The 23,054-nt window shown below is 45.1% G+C and overlaps 1 protein-coding gene across 1 annotated transcript in view; it reads left to right on the top strand.

The window, feature by feature from the left end:
• Positions 1-23,054, top strand: part of ST18 (ST18 C2H2C-type zinc finger transcription factor) — a 58,465-nt gene that overhangs the window by 15,086 nt on the left and 20,325 nt on the right. The window contains exons 5-9 of the mRNA XM_052651568.1: positions 505-595; positions 1,549-1,653; positions 4,442-4,629; positions 6,833-7,044; positions 16,611-16,853. Coding sequence (XP_052507528.1) covers positions 505-595; positions 1,549-1,653; positions 4,442-4,629; positions 6,833-7,044; positions 16,611-16,853 — 839 coding nt within the window. The remainder of the gene's footprint in view (positions 1-504; positions 596-1,548; positions 1,654-4,441; positions 4,630-6,832; positions 7,045-16,610; positions 16,854-23,054) is intronic.

Genomic DNA, 23,054 nt, shown 5'->3' with positions numbered 1-23,054 from the left:
GCCTGAGTGATGATTTGTGTGCCCTGTGGTCCTTTCTCACCTGAGATTCCAGAGCATCACCTGTGTCCCCCTCCTCCTTGACAGCAGGGACACCTGGCATCTGAAGCGTTGCGCAGAACATTTCTGCAGAGTGAGGGCTTTGTTGGTCCCTCCACCCATGTCCCCCCATGAGCCCTGAAACTGGAGGGAGAGGGGAGGGAAGAGCTGCTCCTAAACTTTGAAATACCTGCAGGCTCCATCCTCTATTTTGGAGACTCTTATTGAAACACCTCTTAGGCCATACAACCTGCCCTGACGGGCATGTCTCAGTGCCAGCCGCCCCAAAGACATTTAATACTGGACGTTCGCATGGGCTTCTGGTCTTCAGCCCGAAGTTGTATGGGAATGGAGCAAGCTGAATTGTAACTAAATTCATTTGGATGCGAAGCTGAGATATCAGTTTCTTGGCATGTGATATACTGGTAGTAAATTGCTCTTTTCTTTTCTGTGCTATTTTGTGCTTAGTTCTTGCCATGCACGAAAATGTGCTCAAGTGCCCCACCCCGGGATGCACGGGACGAGGGCATGTGAACAGCAACCGCAACACGCACAGGAGGTAATACAAATGAAACTCCAGGGACTTAACCTGTGTTATCACTATTGCTGAATCACTGTCAACTGTGTTAGCACTTGACATAGATAAGAAATATTCTCAGTGTGTGGAGAGTAAAAAATAAAATACCTCATTATTTCCCTAGAAATTTTCATAGAACAGCCAACAAAAAATGTCATATTTGAACACCAGGGGTAGATACTTATATAGGGACACACACAGAGTGTGACCTCTGCTCTGAACCTCCCCAGAGCTGTTTGATATTGGAAAGAGTGGCTTAGGGGTTCTCTTGAACCCCATCCAATGTGCACTAAAGCAGTCACCATAAAACTTCAGATTCCTGAAGGTAAATATCATTTCATTTCATTGAGAGCTATTCCACAGAGACTGCAACTAGCTTTAAACACATATGTGCATTTATGTATTGCATACATGTAAATATTTTGGTAAAATGCTTATTGTTTTATATATAATATGTATAGATTATGTAATCATGAGATACTATTTGATGCATATGCATATTTCCAGAAAACTTATATTCTGTACTCTCCATTTAAACTAAGATGTAAAATTAAGTTCCTAACATTTTGCCTATAGACCCTAAGCAATTATATCATGGAATTATCTATAGCTGGACAATTGCCATTGGATGAGTGCATTCTGTTAATACTTAAAATATCACCAAGTTTCCAAATAATTCAGTTATATCTCCTTTACATAATATTTTGATTTTTAAATGAGTTTGTTTTCTATTACCTCTGAGATGAGATTTTGGGACAAATGTTGACACAGTAGTTTTGCAAAGCCCTCTGGGATCTTTTAGGATGATAATGATGCTAAGAGAATTATTAATATTATGACAACATTTGGTGCACGCCAAGGATGAGTGAGGTAGGTGCCCAAGCAAATTACATTCTCTTTTTAACTCAGATCTGCCCACTTTTTTTTTTTAACAGTCTTTCTGGTTGTCCAATTGCTGCAGCTGAAAAACTGGCTATGTCCCAGGACAAAGGTCAGCTTGATTCTCCCAAAACCGGACAGTGTCCTGAGCAGGGTCACAGGTATGACAGTCGCCTATGCTCCCTGTGTTCGGAAATCCTACACTGAGGGTCCTTCGCCCCCCATGTGTCAGCACCATGGGCCACCTTCATTTCAGTGTGCAGCAGCCACTGTCCACTTGAGAGGCCGGCCCAGTTCATCATCATGTCACTGAAATGAACTGCTAGACCCTCCAGAAGTTCAGCTTAAAATTAATCTACATGCAGTGTTATGTAAGGAGGATGAATCAAAAAGATATGAAGTATATGATAACATGGGCTTCCCTGATAGCTCAGTTGGTAAAGAATCTGCCTGCAATGCAGGAGACCCCAGTTCGATTCCTGGGTTGGGAAGATCTGCTGGAGAAGGGATAGGCTACCCACTCCAGTGTTCTTGGGCTTCCCTTGTGGCTTAGCTGGAAAAGAATCCACCTTCAATTTGGAAGACCTGGGTTTGATCCCTGGGTTGGGAAGATCCTCTGGAGAGGGGAAAGGCTACCCACTCCAGAAATGTGGCCTGGAGAATGCCGTGGACTGTATATCCATGGGGTCACAAAGAGTCAGACATGACTGAGCGACTTTCACTTTCACTTCATATAATAGTATGTATTAATCAAAGTTCTATTTCACTCAATGTAAGCCTTCCCACGAGTCAGGCACGCACCACCTTATGGTTGATGTAACCTTTCCATCTCAGAAATCTCATTACTCAAAATATGTGATGCTATATATTCATCCTTCTCTCTCAGATATGCAGATAATTTCTTTAAAACAGAAATTCATTCCAAACTGGTAACTGGTAATAAAATACCTCTTGTTGGTCCTGGGACCTCTACATTCTCAAGCACTTTGGAGGGCTTTACATACATCTAAATAATGACAGAGGACCACACAGTGTGAAATGATGCACTTATTAACACAAAAATCACACATGCAGGAAAAAAAATGATTCCAGGATTACAACAGATAACCAGATCTTCATTGTTGTTACTGAGACACTGAGCTGAGAAAAACAGTTATTAGGAACATTTTTAAGATATGGTATCCCTTAACATTTGTTTCTGTAGATTTAATTAAAAGGGTCAATTGGCATGACTTTGCCAAGAATCAAAATTACATGAGTGAAAAAGATAAGTCAAAGCAAAGATCATGATAATTCCTGAGTAGCTATCCATTTAAAATCAAGAGTTTTTGTCAGTATTACTGTATTTTCCAGGTCCTCCCTTAGTAAGTTTTTTTGGGGCTGTGCTGGGTCTTCGTTCCCTCCAGGGCTTTCTCTAGTTGGCAGGCAGGAGCTGCTCTCCAGTTTCAGTGGCTTCTTATTGCAGGGGCTTCTCTGGTGGATCGGGTGGTAATGGATCCACCTACAATACAGGAGACCCATGTTCCATCCCTCGGTTGGGAAGATCCCCTGGAGAAGAGAATGGCGAACCATTCCAGTATTCTTGCCTGGGGAATCCTATGGACAGAGGAGCCTGACGGGCTACAGTCCTTGGGGTCACACAGAGTCGGACATGACTGAAAGACTAACATTTTAACTTTCTTTCCCTCTTGTTGCAGAGCGTGAACTCCAGGCCTGAGGGCTTTAGTAGTTGTGGTAAAAGGGCTTAGTTGCTCTATGGCATGTGGGATCTTCTCTAACCAGGGGTCGAACCTGTTTTCCCTGTACTGGGAGTTGGATTTTTAACCCCTCAACCACCAGGGAAGTTCCCTAAGGAGGTTATTTATCAAACACAGAAATAGCATTGTTTCTTTTTGCCCATTTCTTAAAAGAGATGTATTATTTTAGGCTAGAACACTGCTGCAATATTAGGGCTATAAATCTAGTTATTTATGCCATAACAAGATCAACTAATCACTTAAATATTTTGATGTAGCACTCACAAGCTTTTTACCTAATCCAAGACATATCACAGAAACTTTGACATTCTGATGAGCAAAGTATGTTTTGGTGGGAAAAATAAGAAAAATAATAAATTTTGATACTACTAAATTGTGAAAGGTATATTTGTGTTCTTTAGCCTTAGACCACAACACCACAATATTTGAGTTTTCCTTGGTTGACGTTAGTGCAACACAGACATGATACCCTGGTTTAATCGAGACAGTAATTCTAAAGGAATATTTAAGTCATATTTAGCTTGGATTAAGATAACTCTATTGAAAAATGTGATAGCTATTATAGTAATTTCAATTCATATTGAAACAATGGCAATTTAATAGATAAAATATTGAAATACTATCTAACACAGCAAAAGCATTTATTCTGAACTTGGGGGAAAAAAGTAAAAAGGCTCAGAAGTTCATGGTTCAGAAATCTAGTCTCTGGTGCTGACACTGACCCTGTTGGACGTCAGGGTCCTGCTGGCTCTGCCAAGCAGAATATGATGGCATTTCCTCACTAGCGACGGTCGTGACTTCCACGGCTACTCTGATGAACAGTGGGATGCGTGCACCTTATCAGTCCCCTGGTGGTAGTAACATGACCCTTTTCTCTAAGTAGCTCAGAGTGCAAATAGACATCACATACTTGCTCCTTAAGCATCTTTGTTAATGAGTGGAGGATGATGTTCTCTCTGTTACTGATGAGAGACTCAGACCAACCATGTACAACTGCCCCCCCACACCCCCCGACTCAGCCACCCAGGGCCCAAAGCACCACCTTGTCCCTCCTCCCTGTCTGGCTTTTCCCCAGTGCATGTCTCTGTAGCACCCACAGGTGTGACATATCCACCCTGCTTATATTCTGACTCTGGGACGCTCACTGAGAGTGTCCTCCTATTTCTCTCGAGCTCTGTGCCTCTCTCTTCAGGACGAGCTTGGTGAAGCAGATCGAATTCAACTTCCGATCACAAGCCATCAACTCTCCCAGAGCCACGGTGTCTAAAGAGCAAGAGAAGTTTGGAAAAGTACCCTTCGATTACGCCAGTTTTGATGCCCAGGTTTTTGGTAAATGCCCCCTTGTACAAACAGGTCGGAAAACACCACCATTTCCTGAATGTAAGCTTGAATTCCAATACTTATCCCCCAAAATGTATCTTGTGTATGTGTGTGTTATGGGAGGGGATGCATTTAAATGGGTAATATATTATTTATTGGTAATATTTAGCAATATTTAATAGGTAATATACTATTTCTGGGAGGAGAGAAAATATATAGTGAAATAAGAATAACAATTAACTTAATCAGTACTATTGATATTACATGATGTTACACAGAATATGGTGAATAGTTTGTGTTTTAATTATTCTATAAATATGGTGCCATTGTTGAATCTAAATACAGTAATTCTGACAAAATATTTAATTCTCATTTATCCAGGATTGGGATTAGTACACTGGAAACTGCAATAGCTATTATAATACAGTAATTTAAATTCATATTAAAATTATGAAAATCTAATAGGTAAAATAGCGAAATACTACTTAAAGTATTACTTGCATTAGCAAAAGCTTTCAGACTTAAGGTGAGAGAAAAAGTGAAAGGTCTAAGAGGAAACTCATAATTCAAAAGTCAAGATTTTACTAGGAAAAAAAAAAGTGTGGCTATGGAGATGTTCACCCACAGATTTAAGAATTAATGCAGAAATGTGTTCATTCTCTAACAATGACACATTTGTATGGATGGTCATAATGCAAAGGTACTTGTAACACATAAAACTTGATGTTTTTACTAACAGTTTTCTCCAGTTGTTTAGAGTCCTTGAATATTCTAATGAATAGGTGAGATTTTTCACCTGGGAATAAATCCAGGAATGATTTCTACAAAGGGAAATAATCCCCCAGTTGGAGTCCGCCATAGACCATGAATTTTTCACAGTGTTGCGCAGAGCCCTGGACTCCCTTTGATCTGACGCATAGTTACCTAGGTGTGGTGCTCTTGGGAACACAGAATGTTTCTCCCTTCTATGATATGAATCATCAAATTTTTCAAAGAATTTGAATGCGGTATAAAACCCAACAGCTGGCTAAATAGACTAGGGAGGAGTGTGTCCGTCAACTAGAGTACAGTGTACTCTAAAAGACTGTTTTACCTGTTCTTACTAAAAATAAAGTATAACCAACATAGGTAACCACTGACAATCTATTGGATTCAAGGGGAAAATTATACACACAAATACACACACAGTGTTTTGTATCTTTATGGAGATAGTTTTATTTTATATATATATAAAATATACACACATACATATATGTTTAATTCATGTGAAACTAGTTAATAAGAGCCTTCTAAATATTCATATAATTTGGATGCAGGTTTAAAAAATAGAATTTTCAGTGACATTTATATAACTACAAGAATAACATTTGGTAATGTTTTAAACTATATTTTATGAAAAATAATGATCAAATATTTAAAATAAACACTGCATACAGTAAAACAGCCAAATGCCTTTATAGCCCACATTAAATTTCGGATGTGCCTCCCAGTCCCTGAATGATGTTTGCAAACACCCAGAGTAAAGAGAAACATGTTTAATTCTCTCAGGGACACCCTGGTACCCATAGCAGAAGCATAAGGGAGGACTCAGCCTTGATAACTCAGTGCTTTTCTGTTCACCTTGAGAACTTGGGCTCAGTCCCTCCCCTACTCGCTGCCCTGCACCTGAACACAAAAATGAAGTAAAAAAAAAAAAAAGCTTCATCATCTAGTCAGGTCCACCAAGTTGGAGGAAGAGAAACTTCTACTGATTCAAGCACAAAACAAACCTGCATAACAAATAGCAAAGCATGCAATTCTGGATCTAAGTATAAATTGTTAGTGTGAGAACGAATGTGAAACAGTCCATTTCCTCCACAGGGATCTCTGATTCTCGTACCTACACTGTTTGTGGATGTTGTGGCCTTACACCTCTCTAGTCCCTGATAAGTTTCACTAGCGTAGACTTGAATCTACCATTTTTACCACCTGTGCTGCCAGAGCACGCGCCCAGTAACCTGAGTTAGAGTTTTTCTCATAAAACGTGCAAATGCAAAAAATATTAAGTGAATAGGCCTCCTTTCTCAGCAGTCACCTTGTCTGATCTATGAACTCCAGTGAAAACCAATCTGAATAACATTCATTTAAGGTACCCAGAGAGAATGGATTGTGTTTCTGCGTAATCTTCACGTATTTTCATGCAAGAAGTTCTGTCTTTGAAACAAGTCTATTTAATGAGTAAATCCATGTTTGTGCAATTGCTAATCAAATCTCTCTTCAACAGCGAAGCATTTTTCCAGCCCAGGGAAATTTCCCCCCCGGCTGCCGAGTGCAGGCGCCCACACACAGAGCCCAGGCCGTGCCAGCTCCTACAGCTCCGGCCAGCGCAGTGAAGACACCCACATCGCAGCAGCTGCGGCCATCCTGAACCTGTCCACCCGCTGCCGGGAAGCCGCCGACATCCTCGCCAACAGACAGCAGGGTCTGCACGCCAAGGTAGGCAGGCCAAGAGCCCGGAGGGGAGCCAGCGGCTCGCCGTGAGGATGGGCTGCCTCCGCAATCCTGGCCATGCTCACCACCCCCATGGCCTGGCCCCCCTTTGTCTTGGGAAGGGGCAAGCCTGGTGGATTCAAGGAGCAGGGAGACCAGGGCCCATTTGCAGGTTGTGCAAGGAAGCTGGGTGAGGGGTGTGGAGACTGGCTGGGGAGCCCTGTGGATTCCAAACCTCTTTTTGTGTTGGGGTCCTGGCCACAGCAGCATGAACACAGACAGCACTATTCTGTCTGAACAGCGGAAACTGTTTGCTGTCTGAGAATCAAAGATGGTAGGATGTGTTTAATGAAACTGCCACTTGTAAAACGTGACAAAATTCATGACATCTCATTACTGTGTGTAGAACCATCATAGAGCATAAAATGGTCTGAGATGCTGTAGTTTTCTCAAAGGACATCATAAAACCTGGGTCCATTAAGTCAACAAGAGAAGGATCAAGGGCTCTTGAGAGCTCAAGGCCCAAATTCAAATCCAGAACTAAATTCTAGGACGTTTCTGAAGATTCCCATCTTTCTGAAGCTCACAAAATTAATCACCTTTCTCTAATAAGCTCTCCTCTCCAACTAACAAGGAGAAGTAGACATCTGTGTTTAGGATGTCTTGATGAAAATAGAAATCAGAGATCCTTTCTTTGTGTGTTGGCTTTTGAGGAGGGAGTCGTGATGCTCCAGAGGAACAGTGATGGGGGTGCCAGAACTGGCCGCAGGCAGCTAGAGCCAGTAACGTCTGTCTACACGGAAGGCTGTTAAAAGAAATTGTTTTCCTACCTAGCTGGCAGAAGCTACCTGACAGAGCATGCCCAGGCTGGTTTGGAGAAGAGTGAAAGTGTTAGTCACTCAGTTGTGTCCAACTCTTTGCAACCCCATGGACTGTAGCCTGCCAGGCTCCTCTGTCCATGGGATTCTTCAGGCAAGACTACTTGAATGGGTAGCCATTCCTTTCTCCAGGGAATCTTCCAGACCAAGGGATCAAACTTGGGTCTCCTGCATTGCAGGCCAATTCTTTACCGTCTAAGCCACCAAAGAAGTGGTGATTAGAGAAGCGAGTTCCCCTTGCTCTGGGTGGAAGATGCCCCGGTTAAACTCTAACCCAAACTCAGTGAGCACAGGCATTCGCTCCCCTTTCCCTTTAAGCTCAGCCCGTCCCGGTGCAGTCAGCTGCTCACCTGTGTGCGTGCCAGGCCTTCAGGAGAGCAGGGCGCACAGTGGCATGGAGCATTTGACAGAAGAATCAGAATTAGCTTCTGGACAGGTCTGAGCCAAGTAAACCCCAGGAAGAGTTGGTGGCCAAAAACCACTCAAAAACCATTTTAAACAAATGAGTTCCTTAAACAAAGAAAAACACATTGCCTCAAAAATATAAAGAAAATTCCAATTTCTCCAGAAATCACAGTCAAAGATTATTTACATAAATGAATGATTTGGGGTTCTTTAGAATGTAACTTTGGTTATTCTTAAATCCATTTTTAAAAACCTGAACGCATTTCTTCTTTTTAAAGGGATATTCTAATGTGCAGCTCATTGGAGTGATACTAAACTGTCTTCCTTCTTATTTGCCTTATTGTCAGTTTAGGCTGTCCCGTAAGAATAAAGGGGCTTCCCTGGTGACTCAGCAGTAAAAAAATCCACCTGTAATGCATGAGACATGGGTTTGATCCCTAGGTCAGGAAGATCTCCTGGAGGAGGGCATAGCAACCCACTCCAGTAATCTTGCCTGTAGAATCCCATGGACAGAGGAGCCTGGTGGGCTACAGTCCATGGGATCTTAAAGAGTCAGACATGACTATAGCAACTGAGCACACACGCACACATAAAAAAAAGTGCCAGTATTATAATGGTTAAAGCTACTTAAATCTGCTTGTGTGAATGGTTGTAGGGTGAAGGCTCTAAGTGGATAGATACAGTATGGTTCCTTCGAATTTCTGCCTTTTACCTTTGTATTCTCCACATTCTATCAATTGCTGAAGCCAAGCAGTGAATCCAACAAAGATGACAGGAACCCCCGAAATGTCCGAGCCCCAAAACTGTCAACCACACCTTAACTGCAGGAGCCCAGCCACGGATGAGACCATAAGAGTGGAAGGGGCAGAAAGTGCGGCAGTCGGTTTTCAGAGAATCTGTGATGCTGGCAGTCAGTTTTCAAACCCTTTTTCCCATGAAAATTGTCTCGTCGGACATCATGGGTGGTAAACAGGATCAGTGTGGCCCCCTGCACTGCCACCTGGTGCCACTCTCCTCCAGGCCTGCATTTGCACACAACTGTAACGATCTGCAGAATTCTATCCTGGTTGGATTCTATTTTCTGACCTTAAAAGAGAACCTCATACATCCCTGAAACCAAAAAGTAATTATTATAGCAAAAAAAAAAAAAAGAGAGAGAGAGAGAGAGAGAGAGAGAAAGCCAAAGTAATTAACCCTGAAATATGGGCTCCAATCCAGCAGTGCCCTGTGCCGGCCGTTTCTGTTGTCCACAATGCCCTCTGCTTCGTGCCCTTTGTTTCATGTAGGATTAAATGTAAACAATCTTGCTCCACACTGAAAACTAGCCTGATTCTCTCTCCACCAGGATGCAGGGCTTCCTCCATGGTGGGTGTTTGGTGTGTTTGTTTTTGCTGATCAGAATCCAGAGACCTCTTGAGTTCCTCGTTCGGAAAACAAGATATAGAAATACACAGCCTTCCCCCATTCTCGACTTCTGGAGCTGAGCATAGGAGCACTGTTGATGGACTAGAGAGATTCTGGCAGGAGGATTCAGCTGTCCCAAATGGAGAGTCTGTAGGTGCTCTGCCCAACAGAGTAGAGTCCCTCAGAGACCCTGCCTTCAAGGAGCTTAAGGTCAAAGAAGGACGAAAAAAGTGGTCAGTGCAGGAGGAGAGCAAGGTCTTCAGAGGGGCCTTTCCTGAGGTCCAGGGGAGGTGTGGGTGACTCTGTAGGGAACTTGACCAGAACTTTGACAAAGGATTGATTTTCTTCTGCCTCCATCTGGTCCTTTCCTTCCCCCAGTGAGCTTCTCAGAAGTCGTTTAAAGAGCCTGAGAGGAGAACAAGTTACAAATCTTGCATGTGGGCATGACTTTGTTAAAATCAAGCCAAAGGACATTGACCTTGAGACTGCCTTTATACCCACTCATCAGGGCTAATACAAATTCTTTCAAGCTATGTGCAAAGTCATAACTCACCCCAAGTTTGCCAGGATAACTGAATTCATGATATACAAAATCCCTACTCTTGTGTAAGAAAAGACGGCAGAGGCAAATCTCAGGGAGGCAAGAGACCCTCTTCCAAAAACAATGAAGCACGTTATGAACATTCTGAAGTGTTCTCCTTCCCGAGTTTCTCAACCTGAGTGTCTGCTTACCCCACACGCCTCCTTCACCACCCAGCCCTGGGTGGAGGTGCCAGGGCAAACGCTGTCAGTTGCTGCCTGAGCTCACATCCACTACATCCTGAAAGTAGATCTTAGAAAGAATTGCTCCTGTTAAAATCCAGTCCAGCACTTACACAGCATGTCCACACTGCCTAAATCACCTGTGGGTGTTTTAAGTATCTCTTTGAGAAATCAAGTCAGAGAAAAATTAGTAATAGCAATACCGAGTGGAGATCATTGTGGTTATGGACACTTCTGTTTGAAGAATGAGCCACAGTGTGATCCTGGAACTGTCCTTGGTCCTGAGATTTGTAGCCTGTGCTTGATTTCCATGTGGAATTCCTGTGAGTTTGCAAAACATAGATGGACCACAGCTTCAGACATTCCCCCTTGAGTCTGGAGATGGTGCTCCTGAGATGAGCACAGGGCTGAGGACAACCAGGCAGCAGGAGGAGTGAGCAGCGGGGGTATGGGGAGTCCGCTCCATCCTCCTTCCTCCCCACCCTCCTCCTCCTCCCTCGTCAGCAGAGGTAGGAACAGGCACACAGTCTATCTTTATCCCAATCGCTGCCGCTTGCCAAGTGTTCTGTTGTTTGTTTTGGTGTTTTCCCCACCTGTTTAGACAAAGTGGCATATGCACAGTGTGCCTTAAAAGAAAACAAAAAATTGACACTTGCTTGAAATGTTTAAAGTTCAAAGTCTGTTTTGTACTTGAACAAGGCCGAGAAACAACACGCTATCCCATCGTCACTCCTGCTGCCTTCTCTCAGAAATAGCCCGGCGGCTCTGGGGATGGTTAGAATCCAAAATCAGCCTTTTTCAGTAACTTTAATGTGAAGTCAGATGCTGCTGCACAATGTGAGTGAACTGCTCTGAGGGACTGTAGTCAGGATCTCAGAGAACCAGTGATGTGTGTGGGGAAACCACTGCTTTGCTTCTGTGTAGAACAGCATGGCGAGAGCTCTTAGAGTCCAAAAACCCAATCAAATTATGATTATCATCAGTTGTGTTGTTTACTGAATACCTACTATGTGTCATGCACTATAAATGAGCCCTCTGCCCATAATGTACCGTGTGCTTAGTCACTCAGCCGTGTCTGACTCTGTGTGACCCCATGGACTGTAGCCCGCCAGGCTCCTCTGTCCATGGGATTCTCCAGGCAAGAATACTGGAGTGGGTTGCCAAGCCCTTCTCCAAGGGATCTTCCCAACCCAGGGATCGAACCCAGGTCTCCTGCATTGCAGGCAGATTCTTTACCATCTGAGCCACCAGGGAAGTCCAAGAATACTTGAATGGCATCTCATTTTTCAGATGAAGAAAGTAGTGCAGAGATATTAAGTAATGCCCCCTAAATGGCGCAGCTACGACTGTTGGAGATAAAACTTGAATTCATGCCTAACTTTTGATCTCCTTGATGAATTTATCATTCTCTGGTATACAAACTACTGGTCTACCAAGTAGTTTTCACTATGACTTCAAGTGTCAGACAAAGATTTAGGGAAAAAGATTATAAATTTAGCTTCCCTGGTGGCTCAGGTGGTAAAGGATCTGCCTGCAACGCAGGAGACCTGGGTTCAATCCTTGGGTCGGGAAGATCCCCTGGAGGAGGCAATGGCAGCCCACTCCAGTACTCTTTCCTGGACAATTCCATGGGCAGAGGCACCTGGTGAGCTACAGTCCATGAGGTTATAGAGATTCAGCCATGACTGAGTGACTAACACACCAACACTTTACTTTTATACCTTCTATCAGTCACTTACTTCTCTTCTGAATTCCATCACAAGATTTCTATTAGTATATCTCATGAATCATACTCTTAATAGTATTAATATTAATATTCAATTGCTATTTAGTAAGAATAAGATGTTTTCAGTTCATTTATTTTATTGATTTATTCATTTGATTTTTTGAGGTATGTGTGATCTTAGTTCCTTGACCAGGGACCAAACCCATAACCTCTGTAGAAGAAGCATTGAGTCTTAACCACTGGACCATCAGGAAGTCCCCATTTGTTTATTGTTAGTACCTTGCCTACCCTTTTTTGAGGATCAGTTCAGTTCAGTTCATTTCAGTTGCTCAATCATGTCCAACTCTTTGCCACCCAATGAATTGCAGCATGCCAGGCCTCCCTGTCTATCACCAACTCCTGGAGTTGACTCAAACTCACGTCCATCGAGTCGGTGATGCCATCCAGCCATCTCATCCTCTGTTGTCCCCTTCTCCTCCTGCCCCCAATTCCTCCCAGCATCAGAATCTTTTCCAATGAGTCAACTCTTCGCATAAGGTGGCCAAAGTACTGGAGTTTCAGCTTTAGCATCATTCCTTCCAAAGAACACCCAGGACTGATCACCTTTAGGATGGACTGGTTGGATCTCCTTGCAGTCCAAGGAACTCTCAAGAGTCTTCTCCAACACCACAATTCAAGAGCAAGAGGATTTTACTTTTTTATATTAATTAGATCTTTAAATTTAATTTTTATTTTATATTATAGTTAATTTACAGTGTTGTATTAGTTTATGGTATACAGCAAACTGATTCAATTGTACATACACATGTATCCATTCTTTTTCAGGTTCTTTTCCCATATAGATTATTGCAGATTACTGAGTAGAGTGCCCTGTGCTATAAATAACTTGGTGTTAACATATACACACTTGTCCTCTGAAACATGTTTTCAAAGTAGGCAGGGTGTTGTTAACAAGGACTTTCTGTATAGCACAGTGAACTGTATTCAATACCCTGCCTACTTTGAAAACATGTTTCAGAGGACTTCCAATATGAAGATGTTTCCACAGAAAAACCCCCTGAATCAGGAACAGAAGAGCCTTAGTGGAGAGATGCAGCAGAAACCCGTCTGCAGACCCCCTCCTCTTGCATTCGTCTTAGCCCTGTCACAAAACAAGGAGGTGGTTCAACCTCTCCTTATTAACAACGGAAAATATGCCAAATAAGGAAAACAAGGCCATCGTATTCTACCAATGCCTTGGAAGTTAATGCTTTTCATAATCGGAACATTTAAAGTAAAATTACAGTTTTGTTTTTTATTTACTTTGTCACCATCTTTGAATGTAAGGTAGTTTTTTAAATTTTTGAAACAGTATAATATTATCATTTTCCTGGGAAATATTCAAGGAAAAGAGCCCTTAGCCTATCCTCACAAGAATTTCTGTGTTTTCCCGTTTATTCTTCTTCAGAAAACAATTTTCTTCCTATTTTCCCTAGTTGTAAGTATAGCCAGAATTCCAGGTTGCCTCCTGCCTTCAGTGACAGAAGTCTTTTCCCTGTCGAAACAAAGTCCTTGAAATTATCATTTTACTGATCACATAACGTGCCAGTTAATAGGTGCAGTGTTATATTGTCCCTCTGTTGGCAGACATCTGAGTCACTACTGATTTTATAGTACAGATAAGGCTTATCATAGATAATCACCTCAACTTTCAGCTGAATAATAATTTATAATTTATATATAAATTATATAAACTAAAATAATAATTTGTAGTCTATTTCACTAAAAGTGTCCTATATGTGTCAAATAAGCTTCTTGAAGGCAGCGACACTAGATTTTTCCATTTTCTTTTGCCCTAAATGTAATGGCTTGAAAATGTTATGTGCTTTCTCAATCCTTTTGAAAATCAACACACATCACAGGAAATATCTCTAACTCAGAAGCGGCTGAATTACATGGTCACTGATGTTGCTCCCAAGTTGGAGAGTATATGAGCAGTGTTACACCAGGCTCAAGAAGCTTAATATTCAAATAATTAAAATAAGAACTAAGCCCTTTGAGAAATGAGCATCTTAGGAGTCAGGCTGGGGGTCCCTGTCTGGTGGGGCTGTCCTTTCCCCCTCCTATGGACTCTCCCACGACCACCAACCCCTCCTCATCGCCCTGCCATGTGGAGTTTCAAGCACAGAGAGAAATGATGTCTATTGATACTGCTCTGAATGAAATCCATGCAGTAAACGTGTGATCCACCCATCCATGGGCAGAAAGGGGCCCTTCTCTGGTGCTGTGTGTAATTGTCGAGTGCATCTGTGAGCTCACTTAAAGCCCATCTGTACCCGCATGGCCGCCTGCTACCCCCCTCCCCTTCCCCAGCACAGTCAGGTGCTCAGAGCAGCCGGCTGGGGCGCGGGGCACAGAAAACCACCTCTTTCAAACATTAGGAATGATTTTTTTTTTCAATCAACCCATGATTACTCAAGATGTAGAACCACCACAACTCTGAGAATCTCTGTTTTTTTTTTTTTTTTTTTTTTTCTCATTTACTCATTGGAAGTTTTCTTTTTCCTGTAGAAACTAAAATATATATTAGTGTTGTCTTGGAATAGTTGGTATTTTTTTTTTAGCAAGCTCGAATCTGCACTATTTATGGGTTTTGCACTATAAAATGCTGCAGCCCAGTCACGTGGCTCCTTTTTCCTAAGCCATCTGTCACAGAGGTCTGGAATTTTATGTGAATGTTGGTTGTGCAGTCTTAACCCAAGTTTTTTATTTTTTTATGAAAAAAATGTCAGCAACTACAATATTTAGCATTTTACTTTACATTGGCCATTAAACTTGATTGCTATAGCTCTGTTTCATTGCTATAGTTACATATCAGCGTTGAAGCCAAAAGTTGTTTTGATGTGCTTGTGGCAGACTGCATTGTATCATGGAGAGAGAGTGCAGCACAGATATGGTTAATATCTTGGATTTTTGTAACTAAGGTTTATTAATGCTGGTATAAAAACGTATTTGATATTATACAGATGGCATAAGATGTGGTGGTTACTAAGTTATTATCCTGGATAAGCTCTACTGTGAAATTCAGGGCTTAAAACTATCACAGGAGATTAAACTATTTACTAAAAAGGACAGAAAGACAGGACGAAAGCATCTTAGTACAAATACATTAGAAGTGTATTTACCTCCCATAGATACCGTAAAGCATCTTTACCTGAGAGACTGAGAACAAAAACTTTGCAGGTAAAACAAGCAGACAGAACAGATGCTTTTATTTTTTAATTCAGCAACAGTACAGTGGATCTCATCTCAGTGGGAATGTTGGGGAGGGGGTAAGGGCAGAGCGTAATTGGGGGGTTAAAATAAACCCCTGGGAAGTAACTGTTAGGGATCTTAGGAACATATTCAGGGAACTCTCCTGCTTTTCCAGACAAAAGAAACAGGGGAGAGACATTGTCTAGAAGTTAATTGTGAATTGACGGACGGCAATGAGAACCCGGGGAAGGTATTCCTTTGACCCACTTAGGAGGGTAACAAGCTCGCTCTCTGAGCATCCTGGGAGTTACTGTCTGGCAGCGTTCACGATTCAGGATCGTGCACACCATCCTCGGGCACGTGACTTGCAGAAGGGCCAGGATGCATGGGGACCTTGTTGGCACTTGAACCTTAAAAACAAAACGAAGCCTAGCCAAGGTCTCCCGAGGAGAAATGTTGTGAGGCAGAATTAAAGTCTCATACTGAGTATCTGGAAAATAATCACCTTTATTCTGGAGTTTTCAATGTAGAACTTAACCTCCTACCCCCACCCTCGTCATGCTGCCAGCTGCCACTTCATGGCCCCGAGGGGGAACTAGGTGTGCACTGCCCACCTCCCCCAGCCCACCCCCCATGAGTTAACCAAGCTTTTCTGGTTCAAGTCACCCGGGGTAAAATGTCACTGTCACAGTAATCTAATATGGTTCTAATATTTCCCAATAAAAATTCTCTCCCAGCTGGTTGTTTTTTGCATGGTTTTCATGTTGGGAGGGGGATAGTGTGTCTCTTTATTAACTCCAGTGTTAATGCTTTAAAGGATGAATTGGGAGTGATAATTCTGCAAACTAGAAAGGAAGATTTAAAGCTAAACTTAAAAAGAAAAGATAAAATACGTTTAGCCAGTACATTTAGTATTTGGACCATCTTACTTATATTCAGGCTTACATTGCTTAAACCCAGAAACACGAAACTCCCTAATGGGGCTGCTCTGAAAAGTCTGCCTAAGAATTGAACATTAACCAAAGCGAATCAGAAAGCGAGATTTAAAATCAGATATACTTCCATAAAAGCTTGCATTTAAAATGATCCCTTAAAAGCCCCACACGGCCAGGCTACCACTGCAAACTGCTTACATGGTTTTTTTTGTTTCCTGTTATAAACAGGGGGCTGAGATAGAAGTGGACGAGAATGGCACATTGGACTTAAGCATGAAAAAAGCTCGAATCCTGGACAAAGCTGCACCCCTAACTTCCACTAACCCTGTTCCAACTGCTTCCTCTTCCCCGTTCAAAACCAGCAGCCTTCTGGTTAACGCAGCCTTCTACCAGGCCCTGTGTGACCACGAGGGCTGGGACACGCCCATCAACTATAGCAAAGCCCACGGAAAGATGGAGGAGGAGAAAGAGGTACTGTTCCAGTGTCGGTCAATAAGTTGGAGACAGAGCGTGATCGGAGAGCGTGGTTCACTTATTCCTCCTGCACCATTTCTCACCATCTTATTTAGATAAAGTTTAATTCTGTAGCTGGTTTTTTATTTTGGTAAAGCGATGATTTTAAATTTCAGGAGGTATTTACAAATGAATTCAACATTTCCCACCCCTTGCCTAAAACGAGATGTCATTAGAGTCTGTCATATCACCGTTAAGGGTTGAGTTGTGTGCGCTGAGAGGTGGTGTCATCTATCCTGGGGACACAGCAGCCTGTGAGCCATGAGCCCATGCATCGCTGCACCAGAGGCTGGAACACGAGAGCAGATCTGTACAGGGATGCTTCTTGTCAAATTCCCTTCCGTGGTTTCGTGGAGGGATGGTGTGGGCGTCCCTCCATGCAGAGCTGTAATCGAGGGACTGATCCTGGCTATTGTGTGTCCCAGCTGTGGCAACCCCAGACTTGTGGGCTGGGTTATGCCTGGAGGTGGTGTCACCCTGGAAGTCAGATGTTGTGCAGGAAGCCATCAGCTTCCTCTCATGGCTGGAGCCCCTCGGGGTGGGTCTGATGAGCCCTGACTCAGTGTCATTCCAGAGAGTTCACGGCCACATCCTCCACTGGTTAGCCTCTGGGTCACTGCACATGTGACCCCAGCCTTCCTGCAAGTGATTTTGTTGGTCCTAGGAAAGTGCTTGGTGTTTGCCAGCTGACACATTTGAAGAACTGAAGTAGACATTTGGAAGTAAGCATCATCCCCCTTTTTCAGATTTGTGAAGCTCAGAGACTTTGGAGGGAGGCTAATTTAATTTTAGCATACACTTTATTTTTTATTGAAGTATAATTGGTTTACAATATCATATAAGTTCAAGAGTACAGCACAGTGCTTCAGATACATATATATACACATATACATACACATACATATACACATACATATACACATACACACATACATATACACATACATGTACACATACACATACATATACACATACACACATACATATACACATACATGTACACATACATATACACATACACATACACAAACATATACACATACATATATATGGGCTTCCCAGGTGGCTCAGATGGTAAAAAACTCCCTGCAATGCAGGAGACTGGGGTTCGATCCCTGGGTTGGGAAGATCCCCTGGAGGAGGAAATGGCAACCCACTCCAGTATTCTTGCTTGGGAAATCCCATGGGTAGAGGAGCCTGGTGAGTTACAGTCCATGGGGTCACAAAGAGTCGGACACGACTGAGCGACTAACACTACTCACTCTACATATATATGTGTGTGTGTGTGTATTCTTTTTCAGATTCTTTTCCCTTACAGATTATTACATAATACTGAGTATAGTTCCCTGTGTGACTTTAGCATCTTGCTTAACATCTCTGGGCATGAGTCAGTGTCAGTGGCAGTGATCACAAAACTGGGGTGTTTTCTGTTCCCCTGCTGTCCTTCCCCCCACCCTCCCCCTCCACACTTTCATTGGCATCCCCATGTCCAGTAAGACTGGCCCCGAGGGTGTAGGACACCCGTCTGGTAGGAGAACCAACCTGGAGCCAAGCTCCTGGGTGAGTGAGCGGTTCAGCAGGCATGCAGAATAGCTGGACCGGGGGTGGCCTGAAGGAGCCCCCAGGACCCAAGGCACGTCTGCGTCTCTGTCACCACCAGCCACACCTTCCCAGGAGGGCAGGGATCTCCCACGGCAGCAGGTTCCAGTTAGATTCTGCCATGTGGGGCTTAATCACTGTCCTTTCTTGGGCTTTTAAAAGTTCACCCAAGTATTTAGGGATGGTTTGAGTTAATCTATCATAACACTACTTTAGAAAAACTTTCTTAAATCATACACATTCAACTTTAATGTAAAACAGACCCTGCAAAGCGTAAGAAGCTGGTTTGCCTCGGGTGGTGATCGAGAATTGGTGAACATGTGTCTCTTTCCTCCTCCGCATTCCCTGGTCAGCTTGTGCAAAGTCCCCAAGGTTACACCTTGTTTATGTCATTGCCGTATAACCCAGAAATGTGCCTACATTCACACTTGGCCATCACTCCACACTGGGGTCCGAGGTGGAGATGAGGTGGTGCAGGTGGATCCTTTGGAAGCACAGCCTAGATGAGAGCAAGGATGGTGATTCTTCTGGGTCAGGGACACCCCCAGTCCAGGAGAACCCCCCTATTGCCAACCAGTCTCCTGCCTAAACCACTCCCAAATGAGGGCACCTGATCCCAGCTATGAGACCTGGAGGTGGGGTCCAGTCAAAAATGTGTGGCATGGAGGACGGTCCCTTACAGAGTGACCGTTAGTACATCCTTGTTCTTGGGCGAGTCTGCTGGGATGAAACCCTCCACGTTGGAGAGGCTTAGTGTCACGTGCTGGGGGCTTGGACTTTCTCTTCCTCACCCTTGCAACCCCACTGTATACCAGCCAAGGTCACTGTTCACCCCAAGTCTCTTTTCTGCTTGCACAGAGTCAGACATCCGGTCCAGTCTCCACCAGTAACAAAGTAAAGTTCTTTGTTTTGCTCCCTTTCAGTCTTTGTGTCATTTGACATAGGTTCTGATGGCTCAGTGGTAAAGAACCTGCCTGCCAACGCAAAGGACGCGAGAAATATGGGTTTGATCCCTGGGTCAGGAAGATCTCTTGGAGGAGGAAATGACGACCCTCTCCAGTATTCTTGTCTGGAAAATCCCTGGAAATGGACAGAGGAGGCTGGCAGGCTACAGCCTATGCGGTTGCAAGAGTTAGACATGACTTGGCTGTAAACCACCACCAGAATTTCTGTAGCAATGTCTGCAGAGTACCCCTTATATTCTGGGGCACTCCTGCCACTTGGGGGTTGAGTAGGGACCTTGGGGACCTCCTTGGCTGTGTGTACTTCTTATCACTCAGCAGAAAGTGAAGTCTCATAACAAATATTCTCTCTTTAGAAACATGTGAGGAGTCATCTGGGCAGCTTTGTGGATTCGGCTGGGGCCCGTTCCTATCTAATGCTGGTGGAGCTGATGTCCCAGTGCAGTCATGGGGAAGATGGATCATTTCGATTAGACCTCTGCTCTTTTCAGAGCGGCTTACTCCCTTCAGGTCTGCTAGTGCAGGCTCACTGCTACAGCTTGCAACCTAAGTTATCTGACATCTGGGCTTCCCAGGTGGAGCTAGTGGCAAAGAACCCACCTGCCAATGCAGGAGACGTAAGAGACACGGGTGTGATCCCTGGGTTGGGACGATGCCCTGGAGAAGGAAATGGCAACCCACTCCAGTATTCTTGCCTGTAGAATCCCATGGACAGAGGAGCCTGGCCAGCTACAGTCCCTGGGGTCGCAAAGAGTCAGACACGACTGAAGTGACTTAGCACACAGCACACATCTGACATCTGGGATTGACAAGCTACTGGAAGTTCGATGTTATAACAAGAACAAAGACGGCTTTGGAGATCCTGAGCTCCTGGAGTCCTAGAGCTTGTGCTAGGTTTGAGTTGACAAGGTAGTTTTTAAGCTCAGTGCCTATTGTCAGGGTCTGAGCGTGGGTGGTTCACTGCTGAGCGCTCTCCCCACAGGACACACACAAAAGTGCTTCTGAATCCCTGTAAGCCCTGGGACAGGAGCCCTGGGACGGTTCCTTACCCCTGCTCTTTGTTCCTGAGTCCATGCCAAGGTGATTTGCATGTGTGAAATAAAGAGAGTATTTTTCACATTCTGTTCTGAATCCCAGAATGAAAAATGTGATGCTCAATAGTTACTATTTTGTAGAAATCGATGGCAGTCAATGTCCTCGTTGCAAAGGTAGCAGAGGGTGGCCACACTGAGTCAGAATAAGGATGATGGCTATTTCTCTACAGTGTCTCACTCTCCTGACTAATCTGAAGAGCAGGATTCTTACCAAAGTTTCTAGAGAAGGAAATTGGAGCCAGATGGAGTGAACTTGCTGTTCTTTGGTCATATAGAAATTTAGTAATGGGCCTGGGTGTCAGGACAGGGTGCCAGGACCAGGTGCCATCTCAGGATGGCAGGACCAGAGTTCTGAGCCCGGGTGCAGAACATGGCCAGTGACCACGCAAACCAGAGGCGGATGGTCCTGGCTGTGCTTCCCGGGAGCTCTGCCGAGATGCTGCTCAGGGTCCCAGGGTGCTCTGTGAACCTGGGCTGCTCTCAACTCCACACACTCCACACACCCTCACACCCCACACCCACACAGCCCCAAACCCCACATACCCCCACACACCCCTACACCCTGCACCACACACCCTGTACACCCACACACCCCATGGCCCACATACCCCACACACTCCACACACCCTGCACATCCCTACACCCTACACCCCACACACTCACATCCCACACACTCCACACACCCCTACACCCCACACCCTACACACTCACATCCCACATACTACACACATCCTCATACCCCACACCCACACACCCCATACACTCCACACCCCCTCACACACCCTCACACACCCTCACACCCCACACCCACACAGCCCCGAACCCCACATACCCTCACACAGCCCACACACCCCTACACCCTGCACCTCACACCCCATACACCCACACACCCCATGGCCCACATACCCCACACACTCCACACACCCCACACACCCCTATACCCTACACCCTACACACTCACATCCCACACACTCCACACACCCTCATACCCCACAGCCACACACCCCATACACTCCACACCCCGTCATACACCCTCACACACCCTCACACCCCACGCCCCGTACACCCACACACCCCATACCCCCCCACACCCCATTCCCCACATACCCCACACACCCCTACACCCTGCACCCCACACCCACACAGCCCCAAACCCCAAATACCCCCACACACCCCTACACCCCGTACCCTACACACTCACATCCTACACACTCCACACACCCTCACACCCCACACCCACACACCCCATATACTTCACACCCCCTCACACACCCTCACACATGCTCACACCCCACACCCCATACACCCACACACCCCATACCCCACGTACCCCTACAGCCTGCACCCCACACCCCGTACACCCACACACCCCATGGCCCACATACCCCACACACTCCACACACCCCGCACACCCCTATACCCTACACCCCACACACTCATATCCGACACACTCCACACACCCTAACACCCCACACCCACACAGCCCCAAACCCCACATACCCCCACACACCCCTACACCCCACACCCCACACCCTGTACACCCACACACCCCATACCCCACATACCCCACACTCTCCACACACCCCACACACCCCTACACCCCACACCCTACACACTCACATCCCACACACTCCACACTCACACACCCCATATACTCCACACCCCTCACACATCCTCACACCCTACACCAACACAGTCCCAAACCCCACATACCCCCACACAGCCCACACACCCCTACACTCCACACCCCATACACCCACACACCCCATACCCCACATAACCCACATACCCCACACACTCCACACACCCCGCACACCCCTATATCCTACACCCCACACACTCCACACACCCTCACACCCCACACCCACACAGCCCCAAACCCCACATACCCCCACACAGCCCACACACCCCTACACCCCACACCCTGTATACACTCCACACACACCTACAACCACAGCCCACACACTCCACACCCCCTCACACACCCTTACACCCCACACCCACACAGCCCCATACCCCACATATCCCCTCACACCCCACACCCCATACACCCCCACACCCCCTTACACCCCACACCCTGCACACCCTCATACCCCACACCCCATACACTCCACACACCCTCCACACACCACATACCCATGCTCCACACGCTCCACACCCCCTCACACCCTTACACCCTGCACCCCACACTCCATACACACTCCACACACACCTACAACCACAGCCCACATACTCCACACCCCTTCGTATCCCCTCACACCCCACACCCACACACCCTCATACCCCTCACCCCATACACTCCACACACCCTCCACACACCGTACACCCCACACACTCCACACACCAACAACCACAGCCCACACACTCCATACCCCCTCACACACCCTTACACCTTACGCCCACACAGCCCCATACCCCACATACCCCCACACACCCTCCACACACCCCACACTCCCCTCATACTGCGCACACTCCACACACCCCACACTCCACACACCCCTTAC

Source organism: Budorcas taxicolor, chromosome 14 (genome assembly GCF_023091745.1).
Source record: "Budorcas taxicolor isolate Tak-1 chromosome 14, Takin1.1, whole genome shotgun sequence".
NCBI lineage: Eukaryota > Metazoa > Chordata > Mammalia > Artiodactyla > Bovidae > Budorcas > Budorcas taxicolor.
This window is presented reverse-complemented; position numbering and strand designations above follow the sequence as displayed.